We start from the raw sequence: 22,084 nt of genomic DNA on the forward strand, positions 1-22,084 counted from the left end.
TCCCACCGGTGTCACTGGGTAATCCGGAGCCGCCTCTGTGCACAAGTTAGTTCTCTGTTGTGGCCCCTTGGCGTGAAGCTGTTGGGCCCCCGCTCACTATATTTGTAATGTAGCTGTGCTCTTGATGGCTGGCACTTGGGATTTTAGTGGGCTGCGTTACTGGAAAGCCCTATCCCCCGCGGTGTGCTGTCGCCTTCAATCTCTGAGCTCCTAAGGAAGTTCATAAAGAGACTCTCCCTCCCAGGTTAATTATCAGGATGGATGAACATGCTCCTGACCTAGGGTCCTGTACCCCGTCGTGTTCAGTACCGGTCAGTTCTTTTGGGTTTCTGATGCCAACAGTCCTCCTAGACTATGTCCATTGCACCCTTCCAATGTCACTGTCATCGGTCCTCTTCTCCTCTGGTCCCGGATCACCATCTGCGACCCAACCTCGGTCTAGCACCCCTAGGTGGGTGGCCCTATTCCAGCTTAACCAACCCACTGGTGTGTCTGACAGGTCATGGTGTGAGGTGTGATTGGGATTTGTGCTGATGGCAGTGACACCGGTTTCTTAGGAACCTGACACCATGGGGGGTAGGCCCTGCACCCTGGGTAAGGATTGGAGTACCCTGTGGCACCCTGATACACTCAGGGGCGCCACATATATACTTTTTTTTTATCACTTAAATAACAACAAAAAAAAATTTAATGCAACCTTCGTACTGCCGTAATCTGACTCACCTCTGGACAATCATGTTTCTGTCATTTTTACGAAAAATTCATCACCTGAAAACCAAATCCCCAAAATGGCGGCAATGCATTTTTTTTTTTTTTATACCATTTTATCCTACTTGGTTTTTTTTTCCACTTTTCAGTACATTGTATGACAAAATTAATTAAATCATTCAAAACTACAGCTTTTACTACAAAAAAAAAATATCAAATCCTTATATGTCGATGTCAACAGAAAAACAAAAACTTTTGGAAAAAACAAAAGCACAAAAATTAAAAAATTCATTAAATGTTTCATAAATGTTAATGTTCATTTTTATTTTGATTTAGTGTATTGTCAAGAGAAGGAAAAGTCACTTCATCAGAAAACATGACAGATAAACAAGGTAATTATGAATTCCTGCCTTAGGATACATTCCCATGATGAGTCTTACTCATGTTTTTAGTGCTGCTTATTTTCACTGTGTCAAAAACATAGCGTTGTACAGTACATGCAAAGTGGGTGGGATTAATAGAAATCTCATGTCCACTGTGCTTCTTTTTTAGACTGCGTAAGTTCATGTGTGATGTGTATTTCTAAGCCGCCGCATGTCAATTTCTCTTGCGGGTACACTGAGTCTTCTGGGCGGAATTTCCCCATATACAGTTAGGTCCAGAAATATTTGGACAGTGACACAAGTTTTGTTATTTTAGCTGTTTACAAAAACATGTTCAGAAATACAATTATATATATAATATGGGCTGAAAGTGCACACTCCCAGCTGCAATATGAGAGTTTTCACATCCAAATCGGAGAAAGGGTTTAGGAATCATAGCTCTGTAATGCATAGCCTCCTCTTTTTCAAGGGACCAAAAGTAATTCCACAAGGGACTCTAAGGGCTGCAATTAACTCTGAAGGCGTCTCCCTCGTTAACCTGTAATCAATGAAGTAGTTAAAAGGTCTGGGGTTGATTACAGGTGTGTGGTTTTGCATTTGGAAGCTGTTGCTGTGACCAGACAACATGCGGTCTAAGGAACTCTCAATTGAGGTGAAGCAGAACATCCTGAGGCTGAAAAAAAAGAAAAAATCCATCAGAGAGATAGCAGACATGCTTGGAGTAGCAAAATCAACAGTCGGGTACATTCTGAGAAAAAAGGAATTGACTGGTGAGCTTGGGAACTCAAAAAGGCCTGGGCGTCCACGGATGACAACAGTGGTGGATGATCGCCGCATACTTTCTTTGGTGAAGAAGAACCCGTTCACAACATCAACTGAAGTCCAGAACACTCTCAGTGAAGTAGGTGTATCTGTCTCCAAGTCAACAGTAAAGAGAAGACTCCATGAAAGTAAATACAAAGGGTTCACATCTAGATGCAAACCATTCATCAATTCCAAAAATAGACAGGCCAGAGTTAAATTTGCTGAAAAACACCTCATGAAGCCAGCTCAGTTCTGGAAAAGTATTCTATGGACAGATGAGACAAAGTTCAACCTGTACCAGAATGATGGGAAGAAAAAAGTTTGGAGAAGAAAGGGAACGGCACATGATCCAAGGCACACCACATCCTCTGTAAAACATGGTGGAGGCAACGTGATGGCATGGGCATGCATGGCTTTCAATGGCACTGGGTCACTTGTGTTTATTGATGACATAACAGCAGACAAGAGTAGCCGGATGAATTCTGAAGTGTACCGGGATATACTTTCAGCCCAGATTCAGCCAAATGCCGCAAAGTTGATCGGACGGCGCTTCATAGTACAGATGGACAATGACCCCAAGCATACAGCCAAAGCTACCCAGGAGTTCATGAGTGCAAAAAAGTGGAACATTCTGCAATGGCCAAGTCAATCACCAGATCTTAACCCAATTGAGCATGCATTTCACTTGCTCAAATCCAGACTTAAGACGGAAAGACCCACAAACAAGCAAGACCTGAAGGCTGCGGCTGTAAAGGCCTGGCAAAGCATTAAGAAGGAGGAAACCCAGCGTTTGGTGATGTCCATGGGTTCCAGACTTAAGGCAGTGATTGCCTCCAAAGGATTCGCAACAAAATATTGAAAATAAAAATATTTTGTTTGGGTTTGGTTTATTTGTCCAATTACTTTTGACCTCCTAAAATGTGGAGTGTTTGTAAAGAAATGTGTACAATTCCTACAATTTCTATCAGATATTTTTGTTCAAACCTTCAAATTAAACGTTACAATCTGCACTTGAATTCTGTTGTAGAGATTTCATTTCAAATCCAATGTGGTGGCATGCAGAGCCCAACTCGCGAAAATTGTGTCACTGTCCAAATATTTCTGGACCTAACTGTACTTGAATTAGATGCAGAAATTCCGCAGGTAAAAAATATACATGCATTTTCAGTGCATTTACATGGTGAAAACACATCAATAGCTAATGTAGTCTGCACCTGTCGATAGCAGGACGTTTTAAAAATGCAGCATCAAAAATGTGATAAAACGCAAAGTAAAAAATGCACACAAAAACGCAATAAAAGAAAGGCAAGTAAAATAAGGTGCAGAAATGGTGCAGAAATTCTGCAGCATTATAACCTCAACAGATACTGATCGTCAGAAGGTAGTCTTAGGGTTTTGCCTGTTGATATGTGACTGCCCAAGTCCACATTTCTATTTACCCTTTGGTTCCATCAACTTTCTGAATTTAAAAGAAATGTCTCATATAATTGTTATGTCTAAAGTATTGATGGGCGAACCTGAACTGTAAAGTTCGGGGTCTGTACCGAACACATAGTGTTCGTGCACACGGACCCGAACACGAGCTTTCCTGGGAAGCTCATATTACAGTGCAGGTCCAGTTCGAGTTCAGGGACTGTAAAAAAAAAAAGCACATTAGTAAAAAACATTATGATTATACTTATAGGTCTCGCGACACTTCCTGCAGACTATCTCCTGGCCGCTTCTGCTTCCAGGTCCGATCATTAACTTCCAGTGGTATTCACTGCACTGCTGTCACTCGGCAGTCTTCGGCTGTTTTCAGCCATGTTCGCGGTGATGACAGAGTTCACCTGAGTCCATGAGCCATGCACTCGATTGAACTTTGACTGTTACTGTGCGAGTCTCGCATCGGTATCACCTGGCACGGCGCACACTCTCCTTACATTTCCATGTAGCTTAGGTGTTCCTGTCAGGAGAGTGTGCTGGGTGATGCCGATGCAAGATTCGCATGAGTCATACCCAAGTGGAATCATACCCTCAGTGTCAGCCTGCTTCTCGCTTTGTACTGAACGATGAAGCAGAGCTGACATGGCTCTCCTTGCTTCTCGCCCTGTATAGACGCTTGTCTGCACAGAGCAATGAAACAGAACTGACATGGCTCTCCCTGTGGACTACATTGTTTTTTAGCTCCATTTCCAAGCGCTTTACCAGGCTCATTCAGCGGACCTGATGGTGGTGGCATGTTGGGTAATAAAGGGGTTAATACCAGCTTTGTATTCTCAGCTGGTACTAAGCCCAAAATTCATGGTGTCACGCCAAATTAGACATGACCACCATGAATTTCTAGTAAACAGTAAAAAAAAACACAGTACATAATTATTTTTTTTTATTAGAAATAAAAAAAAACATTAAGAGACTCAATCTTTATTATAAAAAAACTCCTTACTCCGGCGAAGTTCACAAGGAGAGCCATGTCAGCTCTGCTTCATCGCTCTGTGCAGACAAGCGTCTATACAGAGCGAGAAGCAGGGAGAGCCATGTCAGCTCTGCTTTATTACTCTGTACAGAGCAAGAATCAGGCTGACAGTGAGGGTATGATTCCACTTGTGTATGACTCCTGCAAGTCTCGCATCGGCATCACCCAGCACACTCTTCTGAGAGGAGCACCTCAGCTGCATGGAAATACATGCAGCCAACCCACTCCTGTCGGGAGAGTGTTTGCCGTTTCAGGTGATACCGATGTGAGACTCGCACAGGGACAGTCAAAGTTCAATCAAATCCATGGCTCATAGACTCGGGTGAACCCTGACATCACCGCAAACACGGCCAAAAATGGCCAAAGACTGCCGAGTGACAGCAGTGCAGTGACTACCACTGGAAGTTAATGATCAGACCCAGAGTCAGAAGCAGCCAAGAGACAGCGGTTGAGCGGGTCTGTAGAACACGTCGCGGGACCTGTAAGTATAATGACAATGTTTATTATTAACTATATTCTTTATTTTACAGCCTCCCCTGCCCCATCACATATCTGTAAAGTCCAAGTTTGGGGTTCAGACTCAAGTTTGCGTTATCTCCGACCCTGAACTCGAATGTTACAAAACGTTCAGGCGAGTATCCAAACATGAACATCGGGGGGGGTTCGCCCATCACTAATCTAAAGCGATACGCTATGTTTCGAAGCCTAGGGACGACAGCCCACAAGGAGCTTTACAGTGAGTTTTTGACACTGTGTATTTTTGCAGCATCAAAAACGCAGCATCATACAGTTCCAGTAAAGTGGATGGGATTTATAGAAACCTCATGCACACTGTGCTTCTTTTCTACTCTCTGTAATCTGATCTGCGGTGCGAGTTCCAAATCAGCAACATGACAATTTCTCTTGGAGGTATGCTGAGTTTTTATGTTCTGATTTTCCCCATAGAATTGCAGAAAAGACAGGTGAAAAAAGAAGCAAATATTTTTTGTCAAAGCTAATTACCTGGAAGTACATGTAAAAAAGCAGTTTTATTAAAAACAAGACATACCAAGAAGAGACAAAAAAAAAAGCATTGTCAAAAATGGGATAAAAAAAGCATGTAAAAAATGGAATTAACCTAATCTACCTAATAAGTGCTGAAATGGTGCAAAAAATTTGCAATATCAAAAACTCGCCAAAAGTTCATCGTGGGCACACAGCCAAAGAGACAAAAACTGCAGATCAAAGACGAAATAAAAACATATTGTGAGGCAAATCCCGGGATATGAAGATGAATTATGACTCCAGTCATAATCCCTCATCACTCCCTGGCAGTGCCCCCTCCCTTCTTGTTCTCAGTGTTCCACTTACACCTCCATGGCCATGTCCTGTGATATGGAAATTAGGTGGCTTGGGGACAATGGACACAGGATGACTCCCTGCCGTGACCCTGTAGTGGGGGCTGCTAGCTAGTTAGCAAGGCTATGGAAATAGCCAGACAGAACGACTCCAGTAAAAAATGGTTCATATCTCGCAAGCCATATTTCCGATAAATATGGCAACCATAAAAATGGTGTCTCCGCATGCGGACGATGCCGGCACACCCTTTTTATGGGAGCAGGACATTGGGAAATGCCCCAGGCGTGATATCAGCCAATGGGGAACTGGCAGACAGGTCATGAGTCCCCTCGTTCTGTAGCTAAATTCATAACTGTCACAATGAGAGCATTGGCGTCCGCCTACGACGCTCCCAGGCAAAGTTATGGCCCATATTCCATGTTGTGGATTGTCCATAACTCAAGCCAGGGGTGGAGCAGTGCTCCCTCTGAGGTCACTAAGGTAGGAGGGGACCTGGATTTGCCCAGGTTGATAACCCTACTTCGGCCATTTTCCAGTGTTCTTTTCGCTGGGGGCACGTGTAGGAAACATCTGTGGGAAGGATCCTAGAAACCTGGGTACAGCGCCCCCCTGTGGCCAGACGCAACAAGGTAACTGCTGGAACTGTGTATGCCTGTTTGTAACCCATGCTTTGATTGTAACTGTACTCTGACATATGTATATTCTGTAGATTCCCTATTGTATATATTGTAGTTTCTAGTGTGCTTTAGGCTGATTAAATTATATAATTAATCTTGGGCTGTTCTGTTATCTCGATCTTGAATCCCACGTCTGTGTGTTCGGCTAATAGTTACCGTGAAGCGGTTGGTGGCAGCGAGTTTGTGCCAAGGATTATTGTGGGGAGGCCAGTGAGATTCGGGGAGATTTTATATATTCCGCCCGCGGAGGTCGGGGGAATATATACCCTACTCTCACCGGGGACCCTTCAATAATCGGCATAAGTAGTATAGCGGCCTCCTTGCTTATTGTCGGGCAATTCCATAATTGGCCTGACTATAAGAGGGGCGCTAGAGAGCGCGTCACGTGCTCTGTCTGTCGGTCGGGAGGTATAAAGGAGGGGTGACCCCCACTTGTTACCCCCCGATTGTGACGTACTGGTAGCCAGCGCGGGGGATTTCTGAGTGACCCCCCGGTGGTTTGTGACATATTGGTGGCATAGCGGTGGGATCGAGATAATAGTGTGTGTGAGTGTGAGACCCATACTCCCAGACACTAAAGACTGCCTGCAGCAGCTGTGGCTGCTGGGGTCTTCAGACTAGCTCAACACTAGAGTGTCAGAGTGCAGATACTGTAAGGTGTGTGGAGGCATCAGGTGTCAGTTCTGTGTCAGTGACCAAAAGTCTGCAAGAATGGCTGATGGCACCAGGAGCAGAGCTATGCAACTGGCCAATGCTAAGGCAGGAGCCGAAGAGAGGGAGGACGGTGCTGTGGACAGCAATGAGGAGGTTGCCCACGAGTCCTCCAGGAGCTCGACGCCAGAAAACCGTTCTGCCGAGGACATTGCGCAACCTGGCACTGCTGGACAAGATGAGGAGGAGCTCACCCAAGGTTCCTCAACGAGCCAGATGCCAGCCCTCCGCTCTGAAAGGGACAGTGAATCGCCTAGCTCTGCAGCGTGCCGCAGATCACCACGTGCCATTCCACCGAGCCTGGGAGGCTCGGATAGCCTTCTTCAAATGGCTATGGCCCTTCTCCAGGCTGGAGACCAGAAGGGCTACAAGGAACTCCTGGCAGAGCGCAGGGCAGAGCGGCAGGCAGCGCGTGACGCTGAGGCTGCGGAGCGGCACGCAGAGCGTGAGGCTGCGGAGCGAGAGCGGCAGGCAGCGCGTGAAGAGCGAGAGCGACAGGCAGACCGTGACTACCAGCTGCAGCTAGCTCAGCTCCGGCCCTCATCAGCCACATGTGACCTTCGAGACACCAAACTTCCAAAGGTCCGTGTTGAGGACTTCCCAGTGCTGGAGAAGGATGGAGACTTGGACTCTTTCTTGACTGCTTTTGAACGGACTTGCTTGCAGCACCATCTGGACAAGGACCAGTGGGCCAAATACCTGACCCCCCGTTTAAGGGGTAAGGCCCTGGATATCCTTGGGGACTTGCCTGCTGAGGCAGATCAGGGCTACGACACCATCAAGCGGGCCCTGATCCAACAGTACAACCTCACTCCAGAGTCCTACCGCAAGAAGTTCCGGAGCCTACAGAAGGGACCAAAGGACTCCTGGGCTGACCACCGGCGGGCACTTGCCCGAGCTGCCGACCACTGGACCCAAGGCCTGCAGCTTTCCACCGGACCGGAGATCCTGGACTTGTTCATCACGGAGCAACTCTTGTGGAACTGCCCTGAGGATCTCCGCCAGTTCATCCGAGACCAGAAGCCAAAGGGGTCCACGGCTACAGCTGCCCTTGCCGATGACTACACCAACAACCGGGCCCCTGAGGCCAGGAGAGCGGCCACCAGCAGCACCTGGAGAGGGGGTAAGATGAATTCTGCGACTGCCCCACCTGCCCCTAGACTGCAGGGGGTGTCCCCCTCAACTCCCCTCTCCAGGCCCGTGGCGGAACCAAGACGGTGCCACCAGTGCAACCTACCTGGACACTTCAAGGCCATGTGCCCTCAGCGTCCCAAGGCCCCGGCTCCGTCCCCGTCCCAAGGGCCGCCCAAGGTGTATTGTGTGGGTGGGGGTGGTGGTAGGTCCCTGGACAGCTTCCAACCTGTCACCGTCGGCCGGTCTGTGACCATAGGACTGCGAGACAGCGCCTCGGAGGTGACTCTGGTGCGGCCTGAGATGGTGTCCCCCCAAGACTTGATCCCTGGAAAAACCCTCGCTGTCTCCGGGATTGGAGGCATTGACCCGGCGCTGCCTGTTGCTGACATTTATGTGGACTGGGGCGCAGGGCGAGGGGTGAGGGAGGTGGGGGTAACTGATCGGATCCCTGCAAACGTGCTACTTGGGACAGATTTGGGGCAGATAACCTCCCAGTTTGGGCCCCCCCCAAGGGCTGAACCTTCAGCCAGTACTGACATGACTCCTGACAATGTTAATGTGTTATCTATGAATGATGTAAGGGAGGAGGGAGTGAACTCTGATATTTCTGCTTGCACAGACACCATAGACACACACGCAGCTGCAGCTGTGACAGGAGGGGAGGGGGTCAGAGAAAGGTGTGACAATGCCTCTACAAGTAACCAGCCTGTGAGCTGGGATCTGTTGCCCTCTGCAGGGATAAGCAGAGAGCAGGGTGCTGCAGGGGGAGGACCAGTGTGTGGGGTGGGGGCTACCACAGCAAATGTGGGGTCCCCAGAGATTTCACAGCGGGGTTCTGTTGCTGCAGGAGGGGAACAGGCAGGTGAGATTGGGGCCGGTCCAGGAGCGGAAGTGCTCCCAGGTAAGATCTCGGTGCATGGTTCCCCCACAACCGGGGTGTCAGGCAGCCAGGTAGGTCTGCCTGAACCGGCGACTTGGTCAGGAACGGAGGAGGAGCAGGCACAACCCACGGTCGCAGCGGCTGTGGCCGCTGTCACCCGCAGTGGGAGTGCTGGAAGCCAAGGGGCCTCCCGGAGGTCCGATAGCTCTTCCCCTTCTGACCAAGTGGCAGCCGAGTCAGGTGGAGGCCAGGACACAGGTCCCGGGGTACTGACTGAAGATGTGACAGTCTCGTCGATTCTGGCCACATCTAGTCAGGGGTTTCAGGCAGCGTTAGAAGCTGACGACAGCCTGAAAGCTCTTAAGGAGCAGGCGGCACAGCCTCCCTCGGACTCGGACCCGGAGCGAGTGGTCTGGGACCAAGGACGGCTGTACCGGGCCCCGGTCCAGCAGGGTTCACCGGAGGCGTGGCCCAGGGACCGACAGTTGGTGGTACCCTATCCGTTCCGGACGGAGTTGTTGCGGATCGCACATGAGATTCCGATGGCCGGACACCTAGGGATCGCTAAGACCAAGGCCAGGTTAAACCAGCATTTCTACTGGCCAAAAATGGGGGCCGATGTGGCTGCCTACTGCCGTTCGTGTGAAACCTGTCAGAGAGTGGGGAAGGCGGGGCCACGCCCCAAAGCCCCACTAGTATCTCTGCCAATCATCGATGAGCCTTTCAGGAGGGTGGCTGTGGATCTGGTCGGCCCGCTGGCCATCCCCAGCAGCTCCGGGAAACGCTTCCTACTGACGGTAGTGGACTATGCCACCCGGTACCCAGAAGCAGTGGCCTTGTCGTCCATTCGGGCTGACAAGGTGGCCACCACATTGCTGGAGATTTTCTCCCGAGTGGGTTTTCCCCAGGAAATGCTCACTGACCGGGGGACCCAATTCATGTCCCAGCTGATGGAGGCCCTCTGTAAGCAAGTCCAGGTGCGACATCTGGTGGCCAGCCCGTACCATCCACAGACTAATGGCCTGTGCGAGCGGTTCAATGGCACCTTAAAGCAGATGCTTAAGATGTTGGTCGACTCCCATGGGTGTGACTGGGAGCGGTATCTCCCACACCTGTTATTTGCTTACCGGGAGGTTCCACAGGCCTCAACAGGATTCTCACCGTTTGAGCTCCTGTACGGGCGACGTGTGCGGGGCCCCCTGGCTCTGGTGAAAGAGGCTTGGGAAGGGGATTTGGCCACCCCTGGAGTGTCGGTTATCGAGTATGTCATGCGCTTCCGGGACAAAATGCAGGCCTTGACGCAACTGGTACACGACAATATGGCTCAAGCCCAGGCCGATCAGAAGCGTTGGTACGACCAGAACGCTTGTGAGAGGACCTACCAAGTGGGTCAAAAGGTGTGGGTACTGGTCCCCGTACCACAGGACAAGCTTCAGGCAGCCTGGGAAGGCCCATACCTCGTGTACCAGCAGCTCAACCCTGTAACGTACCTGGTCACCCTGGACCCTGCCCGTGGAAGGCGGAAGCCCTTCCATGTGAACATGATGAAGGCACATCATGAGCGGGAGGCATGTGCGCTCCCCGTGTGCAACCTGCCCGAGGAGGGAGAAGCGGAAACCCTCTTGGATATGCTAGCCCAGGTTAGGGCAGGCGGATCCATTGAGGATGTGGAGGTTGGCCACCAGCTCTTGGAAGACCAACGGTCCCAGCTGTGGGCCACCCTCCTCCCCTTCCGGGGGTTGTTTACCAACCAGCCCGGAAGGACTGACTTGGCTGTCCATCACGTGGACACTGGGGATCATCCCCCGATCCGGCGTTCAGCATATCGGGTCTCCCTGGAGGTGCAGCAACACATGCGCCAGGAGATTGACGAGATGCTGAAGCTGGGGGTGATCCAGGCATCCAACAGCGCTTGGGCCTCGCCTGTAGTCCTCGTCCCTAAGAAGGACCGAACCACTCGGTTCTGCGTGGACTACAGGGGGCTCAATGCGGTCACGGTCGCCGATGCGTACCCAATGCCACGCATCGATGACCTGCTCGATCAGTTGGCCGGGGCTCAGTACCTGACCATCATGGATCTGAGCCGGGGATATTGGCAGATCCCCCTGACTCGCAAGGCCAGGGAACGCTCTGCCTTTATTACCCCATTTGGACTGTACGAGTCCACGGTGATGCCATTCGGGATGAGGAATGCCCCTGCCACTTTCCAGCGGATGGTCAACACCCTGCTCAAGGGACTTGAAGGGTACGCGGCCGCGTACCTGGATGACATTGCCGTCTTCAGTCCCACCTGGGAGGACCACCTAGAGCATCTAGCACAGGTGCTCAGGCGGATCCACCGGGCAGGTTTGACCATCAAGCCGGGAAAGTGTCAGCTGGCCATGAGCGAGGTCCAGTACCTCGGTCACCGGGTAGGTGGGAGAACACTGAAGCCCGAGCCTGAGAAAGTGGAATCCATCGCATCCTGGCCCACCCCCAGGACCAAGAAGCAGGTGATGTCCTTCTTGGGGACCGCTGGGTACTATAGGAGGTTTGTTCCATGCTATAGTAGCCTGGCAAAGCCCTTGACGGACCTCACCAAGAAGAAGCTGCCCTCTGCAGTCGATTGGACAATGGACTGCGAGACAGCCTTCCGGGCCCTAAAGGACGCCCTGTCCAGCCCGCCCGTGCTACAGGCAGCCGACTTCACGCGGCCGTTTGTAGTACAGACCGACGCCAGTGACTTCGGCCTCGGTGCGGTGCTCAGCCAGGTGGACTCTGCGAGCCAAGAGCACCCAGTCTTGTACCTGAGCAGGAAGCTGTTACCAAGGGAAGTTGCCTATTCCACGATGGAGAAGGAGTGCCTGGCCATAGTGTGGGCCCTGCAGCGTCTGCAACCCTATCTATACGGGCGCCACTTCATCGTGGAGACGGACCACAATCCCCTCAGCTGGTTGCACACCGTCTCTGGGACGAATGGGCGATTGTTGCGATGGAGCCTTGCGCTCCAGCAATACAACTTCACCATTCGCCACAAAAGGGGCCGTGACCACGGTAACGCAGACGGGCTGTCCCGACAAGGAGAGGTCGCGGACGGGCGCACGGGGGAACACCGGAGTGTGCTGCCCCCTAGCGCCCTCAAAAGGGGGGAGGTGTGAGGCAAATCCCGGGATATGAAGATGAATTATGACTCCAGTCATAATCCCTCATCACTCCCTGGCAGTGCCCCCTCCCTTCTTGTTCTCAGTGTTCCACTTACACCTCCATGGCCATGTCCTGTGATATGGAAATTAGGTGGCTTGGGGACAATGGACACAGGATGACTCCCTGCCGTGACCCTGTAGTGGGGGCTGCTAGCTAGTTAGCAAGGCTATGGAAATAGCCAGACAGAACGACTCCAGTAAAAAATGGTTCATATCTCGCAAGCCATATTTCCGATAAATATGGCAACCATAAAAATGGTGTCTCCGCATGCGGACGATGCCGGCACACCCTTTTTATGGGAGCAGGACATTGGGAAATGCCCCAGGCGTGATATCAGCCAATGGGGAACTGGCAGACAGGTCATGAGTCCCCTCGTTCTGTAGCTAAATTCATAACTGTCACAATGAGAGCATTGGCGTCCGCCTACGACGCTCCCAGGCAAAGTTATGGCCCATATTCCATGTTGTGGATTGTCCATAACTCAAGCCAGGGGTGGAGCAGTGCTCCCTCTGAGGTCACTAAGGTAGGAGGGGACCTGGATTTGCCCAGGTTGATAACCCTACTTCGGCCATTTTCCAGTGTTCTTTTCGCTGGGGGCACGTGTAGGAAACATCTGTGGGAAGGATCCTAGAAACCTGGGTACAGCGCCCCCCTGTGGCCAGACGCAACAAGGTAACTGCTGGAACTGTGTATGCCTGTTTGTAACCCATGCTTTGATTGTAACTGTACTCTGACATATGTATATTCTGTAGATTCCCTATTGTATATATTGTAGTTTCTAGTGTGCTTTAGGCTGATTAAATTATATAATTAATCTTGGGCTGTTCTGTTATCTCGATCTTGAATCCCACGTCTGTGTGTTCGGCTAATAGTTACCGTGAAGCGGTTGGTGGCAGCGAGTTTGTGCCAAGGATTATTGTGGGGAGGCCAGTGAGATTCGGGGAGATTTTATATATTCCGCCCGCGGAGGTCGGGGGAATATATACCCTACTCTCACCGGGGACCCTTCAATAATCGGCATAAGTAGTATAGCGGCCTCCTTGCTTATTGTCGGGCAATTCCATAATTGGCCTGACTATAAGAGGGGCGCTAGAGAGCGCGTCACGTGCTCTGTCTGTCGGTCGGGAGGTATAAAGGAGGGGTGACCCCCACTTGTTACCCCCCGATTGTGACGTACTGGTAGCCAGCGCGGGGGATTTCTGAGTGACCCCCCGGTGGTTTGTGACACATATGTAAAAAAACGCACTCAAAAATGCAAACAACCTAATTTACTAATTTACTTAATAGGTGCAGAAGTGGTGCAGAACTTCTGCAACATCAAAAGCTCATAGTGGAAACATAGCTTTAAGGCCGCTTTACACGCTACGACATCGCTCAAGCGATCTCGTTGGGGTCACGGAATTTGTGACGCACATCCGGCCGCATTAGCGATGTCATTGCGTGTGACACCTATGAGCGATTTTGAATTGTTGCAAAAACGTTCAAAATCGCTAATCGGTGACATGCCCTCCTCTTCCCAAATATCGTTGCTGCTGCAGGTACGATGTTGTTCGTCGTTCCTGCGGCAGCACACATCCCTATGTGTGACACCGCAGGAACGAGGAACCTCACCTTACCTGCGGCCGCCCGCAATGAGGAAGGAAGGAGGTGGGCGGGATGTTACGTCACGCTCATCTCCGCCCCTCTGCTTCTATTGGACGGCCGCTTAGTGACGTCGCTGTGACGCCGCAGAACCACCCCCTTAGAGAGGAGGCGGTTCGCCGGTCACAGCGACGTCGCTAGGCAGGTAAGTCCGTGTAACGGGTGTAAGCGATGTTGTGTGCCACGGGCAGCGATTTGCCCGTGTCGCACAACCGATGGGGGCGGGTACGCACGCTAGCGATATCGGTAATGATATCGCAGCGTCTAAAGCGGCCTTTAGGCTGGTGTCACACGAGCGTATAAAAAAATTGGTTTGATTTTTCTTTTTCCAAAAAAGTGGAAGGATTTTTTTCTCACTTGTCATTGGTGTGTTGTTCATATGCAGCCATTTTATTTCTCAGCAACTAATACTCATTTACAATAGGTTACATGATCATTTACAGTGTGCTATGCTGCCGAATGGTAATATATCTGTAAAAAACAGATATCACTAGGATGGTCCTTGTGGCATCTGTTTGTTTTTTTCTCGCACCCATAGATTTTAATAGGTGAGTCTCTTTTGAATTACGCGTCCCCTCCCAGCATGCTGCGATTTTTTTCCTCACCTTGAATACAGCTCAAAACATATTGCACCTCTGCCCTGCCTCATTGAATAACATAGGTCTGAGTGCAATCCCTTTTTTCATCTGATTTATACACGCTTCTGTGAGGGAGCCCTTAGAGGAACTATTGGATCTACATATGAGTGCCACCTAAAGGCAAAACTTTGAAATGACACTTATAATACATAGTGAATTGTTAATATATATAATTTGGATAGAGACGACCATAATCTATAAAAAACTGATCCATATTACATGTTGTGCCCTATATATTTAGAAATAAATGATCTATCTTCCCCTAAGCACAATTCAGCTCATTATTCACAAAGATATATAAAAGGGGTTATTGTAAAGATCATTTACCAAAAATAAGGACAGAAGTATTCATGTGTTTACAGAAGGGGAAATCCGGACTCCAAGAGTATGTGGAAAGTATGGCCTGTGATACCCGGCTTTATCTTTAAATAGCACATTAACCAATGGGTTACACAAGTTATTGTGGAAGCAAATTGATGTCTCTGGTGCCTAGAAACACATTGTGCCCATGGCATTCTATTCCTCAATAAAGGATATTTTTCTTTGCTATTGGCCAAACCATTCCCTTCTTAGACTTGTACTCACAGTTTGATGCCTAATATACCAATGGTGAAGTATTAAAAAAAAACAACATTATATAAGAAAATGAGAATAAAGCAAATTAATGCACATTCTCCGTACATGTTGGCAGCAAGCGCACCCAAGCCAGATATCCACTGTGTTCTACTGACTAAAGGAACCAATATATATACTAATAATAAATATAGCCATAAATATGGTGCCAGCTCATCCTTATACTGGTATGTGGGTTAGGGCACACTCACACGAGTATGAAAATCGGACAAGTGCAAGGTGAGAAAATCTCGCACTGCACTCTGACCAATGTTAGTCAATGAGGGAGAGCAGTTGGTCAGCTTTTAAGTTGGTCAGATTCTGGATGCGAGAAAAGTCGCAACATGCTGCGATTTTCTGCGATAGCCGTATCACTCGCACCCATTCAAGTGAAAGTGTGACCAATTCAAGTGAATGGGTCACACTAGCGTATCGCATGGGATGCCATATGCTAGTGTGACTCCAGCCTTAAAGAGAAAGTCAATGTTAACTGACTGTGAGAGAATACAAGCTATTTTGTATTGTATAGAAACCATCTTGTCTTAACTGAATTATGTCATAGGGTTCAGCTAACACTGATGAGTGGGGAAGTTTCACATTTCTATACACACCCCTGCAGCTCTTATTGGTGCATAGTAATTTCTTTGTTTGGGATACTATATAAGCTGGACACATGATGTAACAAAACAGAAACTCTCAGTACACCACAAACGTGTGTGCTGTATTGATTTCTCCAAGTGCTTGTAAAACAAATCTTATTAATTTGACGTGCCAATGGCATAGAAGGAGTGAATTTCGCTCACATGACCATGCTTTTTCACTAGTACATGGATATAAAGAGATATCAATATTTGTAATTCCCCGATTTCACCTCGAATGTTATACAGAATATTGTCAAACTCTCTCTACTCCGATACAAGTGTTCTTTATAAAGGCAGAAAAATGATAAATGTTCATGTTGAGTCAAAGTAGACACAGATCTCATTTTCTAAATTGATTTGATTTCTTTCTGTAAGATAATTTTAGCTCTACGTAAAAGTTGTATTAAAATTGTTTGTTATAATCTTTCCTCAGTAGAGCCATCATTAAGGTAACACTCTACTTTCCTTGTTATTAATTCACCCTGTCAATGATCCCTCAACATTATATATATACTAGAAGGTGGCCCGATTCTAACTCATCGGGTATTCTAGAATTTATTGTGTAGTTAATGTATGATTTTTGTTATATATGTTATATTATATTATATTATATTATAGATGTTGTTGTGTGTAGTTGCCAAGTGTTTGTGTAGGGCGCTGTAAATGTTCTGGGTGTTGTCTGGGTGTTGGGGTGTGTGGGTGTGTGAGAGCGGTGTTGTTTGTGTGTTGCGTTGTTTGTGGAGCGCTGTTTGTCTGCAGTGTTGTGTGTGTGTGGTGCTGTGTGTGTTGCGCGGTTTGTGTGGGTGTGTGTGTGTGGGGTACGTGTGTGTGTTTTGAGGGGAGGTATGTTTTGTGCAGTGTGTGTGTTGGAGGAGTAGTCCTCGGGAGAGAGGAGTATAATAGGAGGAGTAGTCCTGGGGGGAGAGGAGTATAATAGGAGGAGTAGTCCTGGGGGGAGAGGAGTAAAATAGGAGGAGTAGTCCTGGGGAGAGAGGAGTCTAATAGGAGGAGTAATCCTAGGGGGAGAGGAGTCTAATAGGAGGAGTAGTCCTGGGGGAAGAGGAGGATAATAGGAGGAGAAGTCCTGGGGGAGAGGAATCTAATAGAAGGAGAAGTCCTGGGGGGAGAGGAGTATAATAGGAGGAGTAGTCCTGGGGGGAGAGGAGTATAATAGGAGGAGTAGTCCTGGGGGGAGAGGAGTATAATAGGAGGAGTAGTCCTGGGGGGAGAGGAGTCTAATAGGAGGAGTAATCCTGGGGGGAGAGGAGTCTAATAGGAGGAGTAATCCTGGGGGGAGAGGAGTCTAATAGGAGGTGTAATCCTGGGGGGAGAGGAGTATAATAGGAGGAGTAGTCCTGGGGAGAGAGGAGTCTAATAGAAGGAGAAGTCCTGGGGAGAGAGGAGAATAATAGGAGGAGTAGTCCTGGGGAGAGAGGAGTATAATAGGAGGAGGAGTCCTGGGGGGAGAGGAGGATATTAGGAGGAGTAGTCCTGGGGAGGGAGGAGGATAATAGGAGGAGTAGTCCTGGGGGGAGAGGAGGATAATAGGAGGAGTAGTCCTGGGGAGAGAGGAGCATAATAGAAGGAGTAGTCCTCGGGAGAGAGGAGTATAATAGGAGGAGTAGTCCTGGGGGGAGGAGTCTAATAGGAGGAGTAGTCCTGGGCAGAAAGGAGTATAATAGGAGGAGTAGTCCTGGGGGGGAGGAGTCTAATAGGAGGAGTAGTCCTGGGCGGAAAGGAGTCTAATAGGAGGAGTAGTCCTGGGCAGAAAGGAGTATAATAGGAGGAGTAGTCCTGGGGAGAGAAGAGTATAATAGGAGGAGTAGTCCTGGGGGGAGAGGAGTATAATAGGTGCAGTAGTCCTGGGGGGAGAGGAGTCTAATAGGAGGAGTAGTCCTGGGAAGAGAGGAGTCTAATAGGAGGAGTAGTCCTGGGCGGAAAGGAGTATAATAGGAGGAGTAGTCCTCGGGAGAGAGGAGTTTAATAGGAGGAGTAGTCCTGGGGGGAGAAGAGTATAATAGGAGGAGTAGTCCTGGGGGAGAGAAGTCTAATAGGAGGAGTAGTCCTGCTGAGAGAGGAGTAAAATAGGAGGAGTAGTCCTGGGGGGAGAGGAGTCTAATAGGAGGAGTAGTCCTGGGGGAGGAGTAGTCCTGGGGGAGGAGTCTAATAGGAGGAGTAGTCCTGGGCGGAAAGGAGTATAATAGGAGGAGTAGTCCTGGGGGGAGGAGTCTAATAGGAGGAGTAGTCCTGGGCGGAAAGGAGTATAATAGGAGTAGTAGTCCTGGGGAGAGAAGAGTATAATAGGAGGAGTAGTCCTGGGGGGAGAGGAGTATAATAGGTGCAGTAGTCCTGGGGAGAGAGGAGTATAATAGGTGCAGTAGTCCTGGGGGGAGAGGACTCTAATAGGAGGAGTAGTCCTGGGGAGAGAGGAGTCTAATAGGAGGAGTAGTCCTGGGCGAAAAGGAGTATAATAGGAGGAGTAGTCCTCGGGAGAGAGGAGTTTAATAGGAGGAGTAGTCCTGGGGGAGGAGTCTAATAGGAGGAGTAGTCCTGGGCGGAAAGGAGTATAATAGGAGGAGTAGTCCTGGGGGGAGAACAGTATAATAGGAGGAGTAGTCCTGGGGGTTGAGGAGTATAATAGGTGCAGTAGTCCTGGGGGGAGAAGAGTATAATAGGAGGAGTAGTCCTGGGGGAGAGGAGTCTAATGTCTAATAGGAGGAGTAGTCCTGGGGAGAGAGGAGTAGAATAGGAGTAGTAGTCCTGGGGGGAGAGGAGTCTAATAGGAGGAGTAGTCCTGGGGGAGGAGTCTAATAGGAGGAGTAGTCCTGGGGGAGGAGTCTAATAGGAGGAGTAGTCCTGGGGGAGGAGTCTAATAGGAGTAGTCCTGGGGGAGGAGTCTAATAGAAGGAGAAGTCCTGGGGGGAGAGGAGTATAATAGGAGGAGTAGTCCTGGGGGGAGAGGAGTAGTCCTGGGGGGAGAGGAGTATAATAGGTGCAGTAGTCCTGGGGAGAGAGGAGTATAATAGGTGCAGTAGTCCTGGGGGGAGAGGAGTCTAATAGGAGGAGTAGTCCTGGGGAGAGAGGAGTCTAATAGGAGGAGTAGTCCTGGGGAGAGAGGAGTCTAATAGGAGGAGTAGTCCTGGGGGAGAGGAGTCTAATGTCTAATAGGAGGAGTAGTCCTGGGGAGAGAGGAGTATAATAGGAGTAGTAGTCCTGGGGGGAGAGGAGTCTAATAGGAGGAGTAGTCCTGGGGGAGGAGTCTAATAGGAGTAGTCCTGGGGGAGGAGTCTAATAGGAGGAGTAGTCCTGGGGGAGGAGTCTAATAGAAGGAGAAGTCCTGGGGGGAGAGGAGTCTAATAGGAGGAGTTATCCTGGGGGGAGAGGAGTCTAATAGGAGGAGTAATCCTGGGGGGAGAGGAGTATAATAGGAGGAGTAGTCCTGAGGGGAGAGGAGTATAATAGGAGGAGTAGTCCTGGGGGGAGAGGAGTCTAATAGGAGGAGTAATCCTGGGGGGAGAGGAGTCTAATAGGAGGAGTTATCCTGGGGGGAGAGGAGTATAATAGGAGGAGTAGTCCTGGGGGGAGAGGAGTCTAATAGAAGGAGAAGTCCTGGGGAGAGAGGAGGATAATAGGAGGAGTAGTCCTGGGGGGAGAGGAGGATAATAGGAGGAGTAGTCCTGGGGGGAGAGGAGGATAATAGGAGGAGTAGTCCTGGGGAAAGAGGAGCATAATAGAAGGAGTAGTCCTCGGGAGAGAGGAGTATAATAGGAGGAGTAGTCCTGGGGGGAGGAGTCTAATAGGAGGAGTAGTCCTGGGCGGAAAGGAGTATAATAGGAAGAGTAGTCCTGGGGGGGAGGAGTCTAATAGGAGGAGTAGTCCTGGGCAGAAAGGAGTATAATAGGAGGAGTAGTCCTGGGGAGAGAAGAGTATAATAGGAGGAGTAGTCCTGGGGGGAGAGGAGTATAATAGGTGCAGTAGTCCTGGGGGGAGAGGAGTCTAATAGGAGGAGTAGTCCTGGGGAGAGAGGAGTCTAATAGGAGGAGTAGTTCTGGGCAGAAAGGAGTATAATAGGAGGAGTAGTCCTCGGGAGAGAGGAGTTTAATAGGAGGAGTAGTCCTGGGGGGAGAAGAGTATAATAGGAGGAGTAGTCCTGGGGGGAGAGGAGTCTAATAGGAGGAGTAGTCCTGGGGGAGAGGAGTCTAATAGGAGGAGTAGTCCTGGGGAGAGAGGAGTATAATAGGAGGAGTAGTCCTGGGGGAAGAGGAGTCTAATAGGAGGAGTAGTCCTGGGGGAGGAGTCTAATAGGAGGAGTAGTCCTGGGCGGAAAGGAGTATAATAGGAGGAGTAGTCCTGGGGGGAGGAGTTTAATAGGAGGAGTAGTCCTGGGCGGAAAGGAGTATAATAGGAGTAGTAGTCCTGGGGAGAGAAGAGTATAATAGGAGGAGTAGTCCTGGGGGGAGAGGAGTATAATAGGTGCAGTAGTCCTGGGGAGAGAGGAGTATAATAGGAGGAATAGCCCTGGGGGGAGAGGAGTATAATAGGTGCAGTAGTCCTGGGGAGAGAAGAGTATAATAGGAGGAGTAGTCCTGGGGGGAGAGGAGTCTAATAGGAGAGTAGTCCTGGGGAGAGAGGAGTCTAATAGGAGGAGTAGTCCTGGGCGAAAAGGAGTATAATAGGAGGAGTAGTCCTCGGGAGAGAAGAGTTTAATAGGAGGAGTAGTCCTGGGGTAGGAGTCTAATAGGAGGAGTAGTCCTGGGCGGAAAGGAGTATAATAGGAGGAGTAGTCCTGGGGAGAGAACAGTATAATAGGAGGAGTAGTCCTGGGGGGAGAGGAGTATAATAGGTGCAGTAGTCCTGGGGGGAGAAGAGTATAATAGGAGGAGTAGTCCTGGGGGGAGAGGAGTCTAATAGGAGGAGTAGTCCTGGGGGAGAGGAGTCTAATATGAGGAGTAGTCCTGGGGAGAGAAGAGTATAATAGGAGGAGTAGTCCTGGGGGGAGAAGAGTCTAATAGGAGGAGTAGTCTTGGGGAGAGAGGAGTCTAATAGGAGGAGTAGTCCTGGGCGAAAAGGAGTATAATAGGAGGAGTAGTCCTCGGGAGAGAGGAGTTTAATAGGAGGAGTAGTCCTGGGGGAGGAGTCTAATAGGAGGAGTAGTCCTGGGCAGAAAGGAGTATAATAGGAGGAGTAGTCCTGGGGAGAGAACAGTATAATAGGAGGAGTAGTCCTGGGGGGAGAGGAGTATAATAGGTGCAGTAGTCCTGGGGGGAGAGGAGTATAATAGGTGTAGTAGTCCTGAGGAGAGAAGAGTATAATAGGAGGAGTAGTCCTCGGGGGAGAGGAGTCTAATAGGAGGAGTAGTCCTGGGGAGAGAGGAGTATAATAGGAGGGGTAGTCCTGGGGAGAGAGGAGTATAATAGGAGGAGTAGTCCTGGGGCTAGGAGTCTAATAGGAGGAGTAGTCCTGGGGGGAGAGGAGTCTAATAGGTGGAGTAGTCCTGGGTGAGAGGAGTCTAATAGGTGGAGTAGTCCTGGGGGAGAGGAGTATAATAGGTGGAGTAGTCCTGGGGGAGAGGAGTATAATAGGTGGAGTAGTCCTGGGGGGAGGTGTATAGGTGCCCAATGTGTGCAGGGGGTGTGGCCGAGCGGACAAAGTGTGCGGGGGAAGTAGCCGAGCGGGCAAAGTGTGTGGGGGTGTGGCCGATGGGCAAAGTGTGCTGGGGGCGTGGCCAAGCGAGCAAAGTGTGCGGGGGGTGTGGCCGAGCGGGCAAAGTGTGCGGGGGCGTGGCCGAGCCGGCAAAGTGTGCGGGGGGCGTGGTCGAGCGGCCAATGCGTGCGGGGGGCGGGGCCGGGCCTAGCCGAGCGGCCAATGCGACGGTTGTCACTGTATTGACGTCATTTTGGAGCAAGACAGACAGACAGAATAAGGCAATTATATATATAGATATAAAACTAGATTATGGGAGCGGGGTAGTAGGGGGTAACCATTTCAGTTACCAGAACTCCCTGTACGATGATATTGTGAGGATTATGCCGCAGACTTTCTTCATGGAGGGGGGATGAGAAAAACAAATAGTTGATGAAGATGATTGCTGAGCCAGAGCCACATAGTTATAATGAAGGACTTTGCAGCTCTTTTGTCCTAAGTTCATTTAGCAGAGTGTTCCTGCAGCAGGCAGCAATGGACTGGCCCGAGTCTGTCGTGCTATGCAGTACTGATGTGTGAAGCCCCACAGGTGTTGTGTCGGTGCATTACCTTCAGGGACTCCACGTAGCTGGTGCT

At 49.7% G+C, this 22,084-nt stretch overlaps 1 protein-coding gene across 2 annotated transcripts in view; it reads left to right on the plus strand.

Annotated features, from left to right (window-relative positions):
• The window catches only part of LOC142290385 (protein-lysine methyltransferase METTL21E-like), a 62,896-nt gene that overhangs the window by 16,888 nt on the left and 23,924 nt on the right, over positions 1-22,084 (plus strand). The window contains exon 2 of one of the 2 annotated variants that reach the window (XM_075334350.1): positions 1,045-1,100. The exons of the other annotated variant lie outside the window; for it this stretch is intronic. Within the exon in view, the coding sequence (XP_075190465.1) occupies positions 1,085-1,100 (16 nt within the window). The 5' untranslated portion in view covers positions 1,045-1,084. The remainder of the gene's footprint in view (positions 1-1,044; positions 1,101-22,084) is intronic. 2 annotated transcript variants of the gene reach the window in all.

This window comes from Anomaloglossus baeobatrachus, chromosome 2 (assembly GCF_048569485.1).
Source record: "Anomaloglossus baeobatrachus isolate aAnoBae1 chromosome 2, aAnoBae1.hap1, whole genome shotgun sequence".
NCBI lineage: Eukaryota > Metazoa > Chordata > Amphibia > Anura > Aromobatidae > Anomaloglossus > Anomaloglossus baeobatrachus.